The sequence below is a fragment of the Cryptotermes secundus genome, unplaced genomic scaffold (genome assembly GCF_002891405.2).
Source record: "Cryptotermes secundus unplaced genomic scaffold, Csec_1.0 scaffold822, whole genome shotgun sequence".
Taxonomy (NCBI): domain Eukaryota; kingdom Metazoa; phylum Arthropoda; class Insecta; order Blattodea; family Kalotermitidae; genus Cryptotermes; species Cryptotermes secundus.
Genome location: NW_019724755.1, coordinates 28,733 through 43,372, shown reverse-complemented (window position 1 = coordinate 43,372; position 14,640 = coordinate 28,733). Strand labels below are relative to the sequence as shown.

At 38.1% G+C, this 14,640-nt stretch overlaps 1 protein-coding gene across 1 annotated transcript in view; it reads right to left on the bottom strand.

Moving 5' to 3' along the window:
* LOC111862950 (DC-STAMP domain-containing protein 2) overlaps positions 1 to 14,640 on the bottom strand; it is a 36,302-nt gene that overhangs the window by 8,801 nt on the left and 12,861 nt on the right. The window contains exons 8-11 of the mRNA XM_033750863.1: positions 11,151 to 11,319; positions 7,065 to 7,229; positions 5,310 to 5,556; positions 695 to 916 (exon numbers count right to left, since the gene is read on the bottom strand). Of these exons, the coding sequence (XP_033606754.1) occupies positions 695 to 916; positions 5,310 to 5,556; positions 7,065 to 7,229; positions 11,151 to 11,319 (803 nt within the window). The remainder of the gene's footprint in view (positions 1 to 694; positions 917 to 5,309; positions 5,557 to 7,064; positions 7,230 to 11,150; positions 11,320 to 14,640) is intronic.

The window sequence follows — 14,640 nt, the reverse complement described above, 5'->3', positions numbered from 1 at the left end:
ACGATTCTTTATCCATGCAGATCAGGCATGCTTTATCCAGTTTTTACTTTCGTTTTTAACTGAATTCATGGAATATAACCCATACTTCTGTTTCTTTACATTGTTGACAAGTGCATGTTTGGCATAAATTTTCTATCGTGTTTTTACTGCGATTTTATTCTTTCCTCCCACTGATGGAACCGGTTGTCGGTTGTTCATAGGTTGTTTCTACAGATCAAAGTTTGTCCAGTGATTGAGACTAGCTCTTTCTAAGGGGCCCAACTGAGTAGGTTAAACCTTCCCTATCCATCTGAAGACAGAGACAGATCCAGTCTCCGAAACGTCGTGGTTTTTTGTCTTTTATATACCGGACGATGGGTGAAGTCCAAAATAAGCCAAAAGAAGTACCAGACCATCTGTTAACTGTGAAATGATTATTCTGCCATTTCATATCTTGTGAGTTCACAGTTGTGAAAGAAATTTGTTGACACAGGATCCTTCATTTGAGAATATATTTTGACCCTTTATTTGATAATATAGACTGAGGACACTAGTCTGTGTGTGAGACAGTGAGCTGTAAAGTGCAGTCACGCGTTGTGTGTATAAGTGGTCAATAAATTGGGTCAGCAATCCAAACCCCATCTACAGTCACTCTAACATGCAGAAATATGTTTTAGTACCGTGCACCAGACTTAATTTGCTTTAATTCTCTTACCTTTCTATACTCTCATCAGACAAGTCCCCATACTCTGTGGGTTTCTTACAGATGGTGCACAAGTTCTTGAGATCAGCGTAGCATTCTGTACAGTATTGGCCACAACAGTTTGGGGTTGGGCATATTATCAACTGTTCCTTGTCTCCCTTCCTGACAACTTTGCCACACAAGATACACATCTTCTGTTTGCTGTCCCAAAGTATGATGTCGAGCCAGGGAAACCTGAAATATTGGTATTAAGGCTAGTGCTAAACACTGGACAATGGATGCATCACAGTTCAGTAATTTTCTTCTGCTGTATTATTTCAGTCAATTAAGTACATATATACAGAGTGTCCATAAAGGAATGATGGTATCCTGAATTTAAATATATTTTAATTATGATAAGGTAGAGCAATAAAAGAAACAGTAACTTAATATAAAATAACATTGTATTATTTTAGCCTATTTTCCTTATTTTTAAGAAATTAAAGGAGGCTTATGCGATCACCATGCTGTCTGTGCTGTGTGTACCCTCTGTCAACGTTTGAATGGCTGAACAAAATTTCATGCGACACACTCTATCTGCAAAAGTCAGCACTAACTTCGCTGACAAGAGACGGTCGCTCGGTCGGTATAGTTCGCTTGCGGACTACAGGCCATGAGAGGTGGGGGGGGGGAGAAAAAAATTTCATGAATCTTGGTATTTATATTATGGCCCATCTGAGCGGCATACTTCTTAAATCCCCTCTCGTCAGTCTATGTGTCCATATGTGTATCCCCTATTTGGTGTTAGGCAACAGCTTAGTAAAAACGTTGCCATGGCAACAACTACACATGCAATAATAGAAGCATTGTTGAATGCTTTGTTTTATATGCGGTCCAGGTCATATCAAAGGAAACTATGAGATTAGTTTTTCCCAGAACTTCTTGTGTAGGTATTATTACCAAGTGACTCTGTCAACATGAATGAAACTCTTTTGACATATGTAAGTATGTCTGTAAAAGTGGTGCTGGGGCAGGTTTTCTCCAAGTACTTCGGTTTCCCCTGCTGATCTTCATTCCACCAAATTCTCCATCATAATCACCCAGGGCAGGTACAATAGGCCAATCAGTGGCCAACGTGCCAAGTGGACCCAGCTGGACTCCACCCCCCACTATATAAATTAAAAAAAAAAAGTCTGTAAAGGTTTTATTTAACAAAAAAATACTTTTCATTTTAAATGTTGGAAGTAGGCAATTTTACAGTCATATTACCAGCTCTTTAAAAGTGTTGGATGATGTTAGAGTTGAATTTGAAAAGTTCACACAATTGTTACCAAATTCTCCAGGTTTAAACCAGACTCAAATCAAAGTCACATTGCAACTGACAGTCAGTCAGTAAGTCTTGGTGTCAAGCCCCATCTGAGTCTCATGACCAGATATTAATTATTACCGTTTGACAGTTATAGTCTTGTTTCTGTGCGGCATCCTCTCTGATTTGTCTTTTGTACATGCTGCGGCCCTTGCCAGCGCATTCTTTCTCAGGTCTGAGTCCCTTGGGACTCTTGACCATATTTTACCGTCTCAGATTTAAGACTTCCTTTTTTTGTCTTAAAGCAGACTGCCATATGTGGAATTAATTTAAACTGTTAGTATGCAAAAGCCAGAGGGAACTATTCTCATCCTTACAGTTACTGCAATGAAATAGATGTGTGGTCTCAAGAATCACAGAATAATATCTAATAGCTACTGCCCAATTGAAAAAAAATGAGCTAATGCTGTTTTAAAAAAGTTGTGGATTCTGTCCCATTCATTATTGAATGTGGCAAAAAATGATTGAATTTAAAATTGCCTGTTTTTAACATTCAGGAGGAAAAAGATATTTCTGTGTAGTGAATCTTATTCATGAACAAGTAGATAATTCTGGCAAACATAGAAGATTAAATGAAAAGGGTAGTATAGGTGCTACATAATATAGCTATAAAACATAATTTTAGGATTTCAGTAAATAAGACAAAGGCAATGGCCATGAAAGTGTGGGGCACTCTATGTCAACGAGTGTGTGTGTAGTCTTGTCATTACTCCGATGACAACCCACTTCTTCGGAACAGTTTGTTGGCCCTGAAAAGGACCGTGGCTGCTGAGATGATTGACCGGTGGGGTAGCGCGGCGCGCGCCGGTAAGGAGAAAGGCTAGTTGCGGTGAGTGGAGTGGCCGCAGTGCGACCGTGGCAGCTGGTTGCTTGGTTGCCGTGCAGCAAGTGATGGAGGTTGCTCGATCGCAGTGCGGCGGTTGCTGGTGAAGGCTAGTCGTCGAGCGCGGTCGTAGTAGCCATGAGGCAGTGGCTACGCCAGAGGCCCAGTGGGTCGGACCGTAACACGACCACCGGCGAGTCCAGGCGCGGTGCCCCAGTGAGTCGGGTGTGAGAGCGCTGGAGGGCCGAGGCAGTCGTGCCTGGCGCAGCCTGCCGATGTCTCCGAAGACCGAGCGCTGGCGACGAAGCCTGCTGGCTGAAGTTGCTTGATGTGGCTAGCTTGTAGACTGGTGATGTACTGACTTGAACTGAATAACTCTGCTCTTTTATACACTGGTCGGTGGGGCGGAGCCAAACTCGAAAGTGAGGAGGAAGAATTGATTGGCTAGCGCGCGTAATGGTGTAGACGCGGGCTAGCGCCGAGCGTAGTATAAATGCGATCGTTTGAAGCAATCTGATTGGTTAGCGCGCGTGATGGTGAAAAGTGATGTGAAGAGCGAGCGTTGCAGAAATGCGTGATAATGTGGGATGTTCCCACAAAAGGAAAGACGAATGTGAGAATTAAAATAGTGTTATGTAATCATATAATTGAACAAGTAGATAGTTTTAATTGCTTGATATGTATAGTTGCAGCAATAAACAACAGAGATGTAAGAGTTCTGATGTTTCGAAGGATCATGTAGTCTCCATCTTCAGAACCTAAGAATAAGCAGAGCTTGTCACCTGCTTTTTGCACTGGTTTCTTGCTGTGCTTATTTTTTGGCCCTGAAGATGAATGTGCCATGTTCCTCTAAACCGTTGGTTGACTTTCAAACCACTACATGTCATTATATCCAAGAAGACAGAATTCTCCATAACTGCAGTTCTGAGAACTTAAAATTATAAACAGAGGTTTAGAAATAAAAATAAATACATCTAACCAAAAGTGCAGCATATTTAGAACACTGAATAAGGCAAAGGTATACAGATATAATTTTATAAAACTTTGGTGGTACCTATACTTGTGTAAGGATCCAAAATTTTGACTGCTAAGGGGGGGGGAAGAAATATTTAAACTGCAGAAATTAAATTCTTGAGGAGTATAGCAGGCTACACCAGGAAGGACCAAATAAGAAATATCAAATTTGGGAAGAACTGAACATCACATTCTACAAATGGAATATAGATGAATTCTAAAGAAAATTTTAACATACAACGCAAAAAGATAACATGGGGCCCCCACAGTTAAAATGGGGGGACCAAACATGGCCTCATCCATGAAGATGATGAATCGACCAAACTGAATAAGTCTTTTTATATGCATTCTTATGTATAACCTACATATGAACTTCTGTGAGTTTCATTCAAATCCATGTAGCTGTTCATATTTACATTTCTTTAAAATAATATTTTTGTGCCACCTGGTGTAAGCTGCAGATTGCATAAGACATTACTGAAGCTGACTGACAATTTTGCTTTGGACTTGCTCTTTGATGTGCCTGGAGATAAAAAGAAAAAGTTGATATCCGAGCAAAGTCATATTTTCTGATGAAGTAATGCTTCACATGTCAGGGGCAGTAAGTAGGCATAACTACAAATGCAGGATTCTAGTCCAAAAAAAAATTTCATAGATTATGAAGGAGATCCTAAAATGCATGTGCAGTATGGACTCATGATCACAGAAGTGAGAGGTTACTTTTTTTATCACAGAAAGACAGTGTATGCTAAAGTATATTCACATATGCCAGAAAATTATGCTTTGTGCAGCTTGAGGGGATTGTTAACATAATCTTCCAGTAAGATAATGAACTCTCACTTTCAGTAACATTGCATGATAATTAGAAAATGCCCAGTTTCTGAATAAGTGGATGAGCAGAATGGGGCAAATTTGTTGGCATTCCTGTTCATGCAGTCTTAAGTCCATTAGATTCCCCCCCCCCCAGAATTCCCACTTTCCTCACTTCAGGTACTCCCTAAAAATCTTTCATGCCCCAGTCACTGCATACTCACTAGCCTTCTTTTGTATGAGCCCAAGATTTATATAAATACACAGGAACCTCAACATTACAACACAGCTCAGTGTGCTTATAAAGCTTCCTGACAGTGGTTGAATATTGCCTCAAGAGTACTTTCATAGGACATTGTGATATGTACTTCATTTTCTAGACTGCATCTTTCAAAGCATCCTACTGGATTAAGATAGCATGTATGTCTTATGAACTTCCTTGTTACAATGCAGTTTTTCATTATTAGATTATTTTCTTTGGACATGGTCTATATATGAGAAAATAAGATATATGACATATCAGTGTCTGTAATATTGGCGTTGTTACTTGAATTGGGACAGATGAATGCACAGCTCCCTAATAAGATTCCAAATGAGAAACTGTGGTCCTTCGGAATCCAAAAAATTGTACTCACTTAGCTCGAAGGCGATCCATGAGGCTTACTTTCTCAATAACGCCATCTTTGCTTTTCCCAAATTTTCTTCTGAGTTGTCTTCTAATAAATTTGAGGAAGCCTCCACGAGATCTTAGGATATTGTTGTACAGCCATACAGCTCTCTGTCTGGCTCTCTCTGGATAGTAATAGGACATCACCACATGCTTCAGCCTCAGTCCATATGGCTCCAGAATTGTCAAAACCCAACAGAGAAGGATCAGCGACACTGCAGAACAATATTCCAATTCACAATTAACAGTACACAATCATCAGGTGGTGTAAAGACAGTCAGAGCATGAAGCTGAATATTTTGGAGTTGTAAGACTTCATGCAGACTTACATGCCTTCATACACATGCATTGCATTATGTTTATATGGGGTCTACATGCTTCTTTGTTTCTTACACAGTTATGAAGACATGTGCTCCAATAGGCAAAGTAATGGTGCAAGGGAGGTATATTGCCATGCATACCAAACACCTGCATTAGCTGGAGGTATTATTATTATTATTATTTTGGAGGGGATGGGTTTCCCCATGCACTGCGACCATTTGTTGGTCTATTGTGCGTCCCCCTATAATAATTCTAACTAGTCGCCATGCCCTTCCAGTACTGGTGCTCGCTATCAGCCCCGTTCTGTCAGCGAAGTCAGTCCCTCTCTGGCAGTGGTCCCTGATACTTCCCTATCTACCAGAGGAATTGGAAACTACTTGGGCGGGAAACTTTTTACCTAATTTTGCTCAGAGGTCTCCTAGAGACATGAGGCTCTTTTACATGCCGTAAATCTACGACATGGAACCCATGGCTTAAAGTCCCTCCCGGAGGACTTGTTCCCTGAATTCTTCCGCCCTTAAAAATTCCAATACTTCCACCGGGTTTGAACCCGCATATCTTGAGTCATGAGGTGAGAACGTTACCCCTAGACTACGGAGGCCGCTTAGCTGGAGGTAAATGGTCTCCTTTACTTTGTGTCAGATGATCCCATAGGGCACTGACTGACCAACCACTACATTGTTGCTGACCCTTGCCTGCACAGTGATTCTTGGTTCTGAGTATCACAAGACACATTACCATACTTTACTGCCAGATGGCTCTGGGAGCCTTCAGACACACTCAGCAGAGAGCACTGTACACTAGGAATGACTATATATGTAAAATGTATTGTGACATGACTACTTAGACATTGTCTGCTGCATGGGAATGGCTTGGTAAACATGCGAGACATCACTAGGCAACATCCCACAGCAACATTAGAGGAACCGTTGGGAGCAGTGTTTTCTGTGCAGTCTGTACTGAAACTACATAGTGAGAGCTGTCAGGGCAACTTAGTCTGTTGCCGTTGCTGTCAGTAGTAGCTGTCAGCCATTGAGGCCCAGTGAAACACAGTGAGTAGACAACAGTGGCAATAAGCACGAGAGCAGAAGAATCTCCATTGTTGGGAACCATAACCTAGTGATGTCTTGTGAAGACTGTTACCCAGCAACAATTAGGAAGACTATATAACAGAGTGAGACAGCATGTGATACAGTGATTTGTTAAGTGCATAAATTAGTGAGAGTGTTATAACTATATGTAGTTATGAGTTACAAGAGTCAAATGAATCCAATTAGAAATTCAAACAGTGTCTAGTCACTAACATGTAATAGTATCTTACTGCATTATTTTAGATCTATTACACCATAAGAAATTTATTTTATTCTCTTGGCAGTTTACTATACAGACGTGGTTACAGTACCTATCTGTATGTAACGTCCAAAATCTGGTGGAACTGGGTTTGGGAGACAGGGTACATTGTCTATGTCCATCTTGGCACCCAGTGGTTTCAATGCATTTGCAATGCTATGATAAAGATCGGCCACCATCCCGGAACCTTGCACGTGTATTCCAACCATGTATGGAGCTAAAACAGAAAATCAGATGATCACATAACTGACATACTTCACATCACATTTCTAATGTGAGTAAAAAAAAAGTAAAGCTATCCCTGTAACAGGCCGTGAAGGCCCATAGGGTTGTGAGATGTTGAGGGTCCCACATTATCTAGACAATCGGCTCAAAGATGGCGGTAAGGTTGTCAGCCTTACACGCCAGCCGCACTTTACTCCCCAGGAAAATTATTAAATTAATTCCTGGTACTCATTTCTGTTAGAGGCTGAATAAACCCCAGGGCCTAGTGCAGCTGGTAGGATTAGGTCAATTGAAAAAAATGCAATGACCTCATCAGGACTTGAACCCGCAACCTTCTGGCTTGTAGCATAGTCCCTCAACCAACTATGCTAGGCTTATGATAATTATTAATGCTGTCATGAAGTATATAAAAGAACTATGTACAATGCAAGTTAACACTCAGGGGGACAGGATTTATATCACATTAACCCTTTTCTGAGTCTGATGCAGTTGATATAATAAAATTATATGCCTCTTCTATGCTTAAAATACTAAAATATGATTATTTAATTACTTGACTGTTAGCTAGTACAGGCAACCCCCCCCTACTGAACCAAGTACTTATAAGACACCTTCACCTTTTAGAATACTAACACTGGGATTTCTCTGTTTATAATGTTGTATTTTAGCGTCCTGTTGTACTGATTTTCGTCCATGATATGTATGCAGTGTCCGCCTTTTAGTGCACTCAATTTCACTTGTTATTTCACAACATGTTTCGGCACTATAGTGCCATCATCAGGTGCTCCATTTACATTAATCTATTTCATTGCTTGCCATTATGTCATTGTAAAATTTAAAAAGTATTTAAAAATGTTCGTCAATTATAATAAATATTTATATACTAAAAACTTGTTAAGATTATTTATCTTATCTGTCCCAATTCTAACACCGCGCATAGTTCCACCACTATGGAAGTTGTTCCTCTTACTCTCAGTGTATATCGCATCTCATGTTGTGTGTTCCCTGTTTGCCACAGTCAAAAAATATAAATCAAGAAATATCACTGAAAGTAACTGACATTGCAGTTCTTGTTTGTACAAACTGATTTTCAGTGACTAATTTTAAAAATTATTAAACACGGTTTCTCACTGATAGCAAGTAGCCCACAATTAAACATTTTTAAAGAATTTCACATATGTGGACTTTTGTGAAGAAAGTAATGAAACATCAGATTTCATGAAAGGTATGGAATATATTGACTATTTCAGTGACAAGTAGCTTCTCTAGAAGGGCCATGTTCCATGGAGTTACAAGTTTTCATAAATAAAATCCCATGTCTGTACATCAGCATGCTGTTTATTGGTCTGGAAAGTTTTAATTTGATTAAGCATTTTAGGATCATTTACTTAAAGTACAATATGGTCATAATTTTATACCTGTCATTGATTTTGAATGGACTTGTAACCTTGTATCACTGCTAAATATGTGAGAATTCTTGCAATACAGCTCCAAAGAAAGGTTGTTAAGGAAAATTTTGGTACAGTTTGTTTCTGTTCTATCCTGTCATGTTTGCCTTTACTAAACAAAATAACAAGTTACCTTTAAATCAGGATGTTTACAAATGTACAAACGCTCTTTAATACTTGTTATTGTTAATAAATATTGAATAATGTTTCACACTATTACTTTTTTGCTAACAAATAATAAAAATTGAAAGTTACATGAAGCTGGAAGAGATTATGCTGTTTCAATTCTAACATATATATTTCCCAGAAAATTCGTTTATATGAAAATCCTTCCAACCAACAGATCTGAGGTATGTTATGTACAGGCTTGTACATATATATGTATATGCATATATATGTATGTATATATTCCCAGACTAGTCTGGCTTCAGAAAATAATATCCAATGAAAATACCACCTTTAAATCGACACAAAGTGTATTAAAATCTTTTAACCAAAAAATGCATGTTGGAGGATTATTCTGTGATTCAGCAAAAGCTTTTGACTGTGCAAATCATGAAATCTTCTTAAGTAAATTAAATCTTTAGCATTCAAGGAATACCAAGAAATTGGTTTGGAGCCTGTTTTACAAATAGAAAACAAGGTCAAAATACAGTCATATAATGCAACCAAAAATTCCTACACAGAAGGGGAACACTAAAACATGCAGTTCCCCAAGGGTCAATTCTAAGGCCATTGTTTTTCATAATCTATATAAATGACCACCCTCCAACAATAAACATTTTATTAGTACCAATAGTATTCACGAATGATGCTACTGCCATGATTTCTAGTAAGAATGATGATTTCTATATACTGTCAAACAGAACTCCCTGTCATATGAATAAATGGTTTACTGCCAACAAGCTGGTCCTGAATCTATAAAAAGGTAAAGCTATTCATGTAACAGGCCATAGGGTTGTTGGTCTTCGAGACTTCCACATCTTCTAGGCCAGTGCTTCTCAACCGCTGGGCTGTGGCCCGGTACCAGGCCCTGACATCATTTATACTGGACTCTTGTCTTATAGAAAAATCAATTTACCAGACCATGGTCTGACAAAGGTTCAGAACCACTGTTCTAGACAATCATCTCACAGATGATGGTAAGGTCAGCCCTACGCACCGGCCACCTTTTTCCCCCTAGGAAAATTCCTGGTACTCATTTCTGTTAGAGGCTGAGTCAAACCCAGGGCAACAGTGCAAATAGTGTGGCTGGAAGGATTAGGTAAACTGAAAAAATCCACCTCTTCGGGACTTGAACCCACAACCTTCCAGCTTGCCTCAACAAACTACGCTACCATATCCCCCCCTCCCATGAATCTATATAAAACAAATATAATAAAATGCCAAAAATAGTTCACCACAGTACCTGTTAATTCTTTGGATATAACAGTGGATATAATGATAAATATATAGAAGAGTCAGTAAACATAATCCATTGGTACACAAATTGGTAACAACTTAAAGTGGAAAAATCGTATAGATATCAATTGGTTCCCAAGTTAAGTGGGGCATGTTGTAAAGTTAGACCCATGCTAATATCTGCAACACTGACACTCTCAAATCAATTTATTTTATCTGTTTTCTCTCATAATGAAGTGTGGAATAATCTTCTGGTGGAATTAATTGAACAAAAAGATATTTATGTTAGAAAATAAAATTGTTAGAATCACGGTGAGTGTGACACCTGTAAATTCATATATAGGTATGTTTAAGAGATTAGAGATCTTACCTCTTCCATGTGACCATACATTTTCATTAATGAACTTCATCGTAAATAACCAAGAAGGTTTTCAGACTAAATCAGTTGTGCACAGAGGCAATACATCGAATGAGCACCTTCTTCATAGACCTGCCACCAACCTCTCATATTTCCAGAACAGTACATACTACGGCCATGTTGGCATCAACATTTTCCACAATTTACCATCTGCTCATAAATGTCTTATGAATGAAAACACACAACTTAAAGCAATGCTAAAAATATATTTAAACACACACTCATTCTACTCTGCTGATATATTCCTGTTATCTAAATATGATTCAGAATCTACTCAAAGGTTTGTATAAATTGTGTAAGTGGAAAGTACTGATTTATATGGTGGATCTATTTGCAGCATCTGAATACCTTATATGAACCCCCTCTGTATTTTATAGTTTTCATTTTATTTTTTATGTGGAAGTTTCACTTGTACTGTACATATATGTATTGTGTTTTTATGACTTATTCCACATTCTATGGTCATTTAAACTGTGGATCTATCAAATGTAATGTATATATGTAACAGACCTTTTCATTGCAAGAATTTCATTAATAACCATTTGGTGGAAATGTTATATTACAACACTTTGCTTTGGATAGTGTTTAAGTATTGTGCATCTTGAGCAAACTGCAGATGGTTAATGAATATAAGATGCAAACCAACCTTCCACTGTAGTCTTCACACCACCATGGGCTTGAATTAGAGCTAATACCCAGTAAAAACAATAATCTGTTAATAGGTATTTGGCCAGTTGCAAACTTGAAGCTCCCAGAAATACTGCTGATTTTATTAGTTGCCTTTTTTCTGAGGGTGCAAAACGTAAGGATCCAACCTGAAAGCAAATTCAGAGGCTGGTTACAACAATTTACATTTCCTTCCAAACAGCCAGATAGGTTGTCTGTACTTCACTTAAATATGTGATATGTATATGACTTTCAAGTATATGTACTTGCAGAAATGTAAAATAAGAGTGGAAGTCACGTGGGTAACAAAATTAATTACATCTTAGCCAAAGATTACTGCCATCTGCGATGTGATGACATGTAAGCTTGTAGATCGTTACTGGTGTCAAGTGTAATTTGCTGCTTGGTTTTGTCCAAAACGTGACCAACAATCTGCCAAACTACATGATGAATTTTATCTTCTAAGATATAACACTATGTACTCAGTGGACAGGCAACTGATGTTTTGGAGCATCAAGTCGCCTGCATCTTCAGGATCAAAGAATATGCCAAGCAAGCAACCAGCATGAAGGCAACATGTTCCGCTGAGACACTGGTTGACTTTCAACAGACTGCATGATGTAATATCCCAGAAGATAGAACTCTTCATAACCGCTGCTATGAGAACTTCAAATTGTATTGGACTACATGGTGTCACATCCCATAAGACAATAGTCAGCATCACGAAAACCTCGAATCTTACACCTTAACCCTTTACTACCTGCCACGTATATATGTCCCATGCTCGCACTTTAATCATATCAGCATTCAACTTACATGTAACATGTCACTGTCCAGTGTACCTGGTGTGCCTGGTGCAGCCATGACTTCCTTCGGGGTTTTTTGTAGCAAAATCTTTTAAAATGCTGATTTTGTGATAGCAGGAACTTATAAGCCTTTTATTTATGCATGACTAGTCTTAGTTATAAATTCACATGAAATAAATATCATAAAATATGTCACTAAAACCTGGATAGTACAGTTATTATAGCAACGGGATGTAAGCTGGGCAGCTGGGGTTTGATTCCTGATAGAAGCAAGAGAATTTTCCCTGTACCCATGGCATCCAGACTGGCTCTGGGGCTAACTCAGCCTCCTAGCCAATGGGTACCAGGGGCTCCTTCCATAGAGGTAAAGCAAACCGGGCATGAAGATGACCATTCACAACCATCTACTGTTGTGGTCAAGAATAATGGAGCTATATCTCCTTTCCTCCATATGTCTTCATGACATAATAGTTAATTAATTAAGCACAGGGAGAACTTTACATTTTTTACTTTTACTTGTGTCACTAAAGAATACTGTAGACAGCCACTTTCTGTACTACGTACTTTACAGCCATAATACTTATTTCCATAGTGATTTTGGTAACTAAATATAATATATACAGCTTGGTAGGTACTGAGAGAAAAGTTTAATTTCACTGGTTCTGTATATGGATGACTACAATCCTCCAGTCATCTGGGGTGTTTACTATGCTACATGCTTCATTCTTTGTGTGTTGCTTTCATGACCTCATTTGTAAGTACATGATTTTAGATTTGTTTGTAGAAGACAATCCTGTCTCCATCACCATTATGAAATAGTAATGGCAACACCCAGTAGTTTTGATGGGAGCCAATTGAGAAGAAAATAAAAACAAAGAGATGGGATGCATGGAAAAAGATGTGACTCTTTGTTTGTATAAGAAATGCTGTGTCAGTCTCTGTATTAAATATTTTGAGGACTACACACACTAACCTTAGCTAGTGAGATGATGCAATGTTCAACATATGCTCATAAAATAGAAATGTTTGAAGATGGTACTCAAGGACTACACCTTGAAGAGGTATGGAGGACAAAGACATACAGCTCCACATATTCCTAACCTCAGTGCTAGGTAGTGCTCACTTGTTTCAAATATGAATGTCTGACAATGTCAGTGGAGGGTCAGCATACTGGTTCATTCCCAGAACTGTAAATACACGGAAATATGTAAAAATAATCTATGTATATTGGAAAATTGCCGCCTTAAAGACCAAGAATGTTGACACAAGACTTTGAAGTACATTAACCAAAACAATGAAAGCCAGCTTTTAATAGGCCATATCATAGAAGCTCAGTCTACTTGTTACACTGGAGTTCTGTAGAGTGATTCATAGAGCTGGTAACTGTACTTTCATATATATAGTCTAAGTCAGAACTATGCATGGAATGACTAAACAGTCAATGTTAAGGCTCCAATGTTGCTATTATTTCATACACTCCTTTAATATAGGCTTTGAAGCAATAATGCAGTGGAGCTGTACATTAAGGGAATAAAACAAATCTGATTTTAATATAGTTTAATCTCTATAAAGACTTTTTTAATTGAACTTATGTTTCAGATGCCATGGTCAATCTCTGAACATGGAAATTTAAATATGTACCCATTGCATCCCCTTGAAAATTTGTCTCAACAACTTTAAGACTAATGGAGCAAGTGCGTTGGAAATAAAATACTTTTCATTCTTTTCTACAGGTTTCATTCAAAATATTTTTCTGACTGATAAATATTCAGTGACCTGTGGAAAATGCATGTAGCAATTCATGAAAAGTGGTAATTTAACTTAATTCTGGTTGAATTAAAATTGAAGCAACTTGACAGATAATCATAACATTCTCAGACATAAAATTCACGAAAATTCATTTAGCAGTTCTTGGGTTGTTCCCTGCATATGAGCAGACCATCTGAGTGAACTTACTAGGCAGTCAGCAAGCTTGAGAATTCGCCTAAAAAAAGCAGCCAATAACAGCATGTCAATAGACATTATGCTTGCAGTGGTATTACAAAATTACATTTGGACTCAAACTCATGCAAATGTATGTGTTTTTTCTGTACCCAGTAGGAACCATATGTTTAAATGCAGAATGTTCAAATTTGTTTAGCCATCCAAAGTCTAAAGAAATGGACATACACACTGTTGAATAAATACAAACTTTGCACCCATTTGTGGGGATCATTTACCTTCTGATGATGGCTGTCTTTCGTAATAAGAATAGAATATTCTCCTAAGATTTTCAATTCATTCAAGATTACTATTTGTCTGTGAAGCAAAAGCTACAATAAAACAGAATTAGAGCCATATGACTTGATCAGCAGAAGATGAAGCACAGGCAACTGTGGACACTTGTGAATTTTCTGGTGTGCACCTTCTCTCTTTTTCACATTCTCTGCATGATTTTTTACTTTTTCAAATTTTAATCTAAAAAAAAACTGGCTATTGTATTCAGATTAATGAAATTATGTAAAAAATCCTTTCTTTTCATCTACATTGTGCCCTCATATAGCTGCTTACTGAGAAGTTGGAAGTAGCAAAACCAGCCAATAAATGCTGATCTTTTATGAGACACAAATGTTCATAAAAACCCACCCATTATTGAATCCTGTACTCAGCCAGTTGAATCCAGTC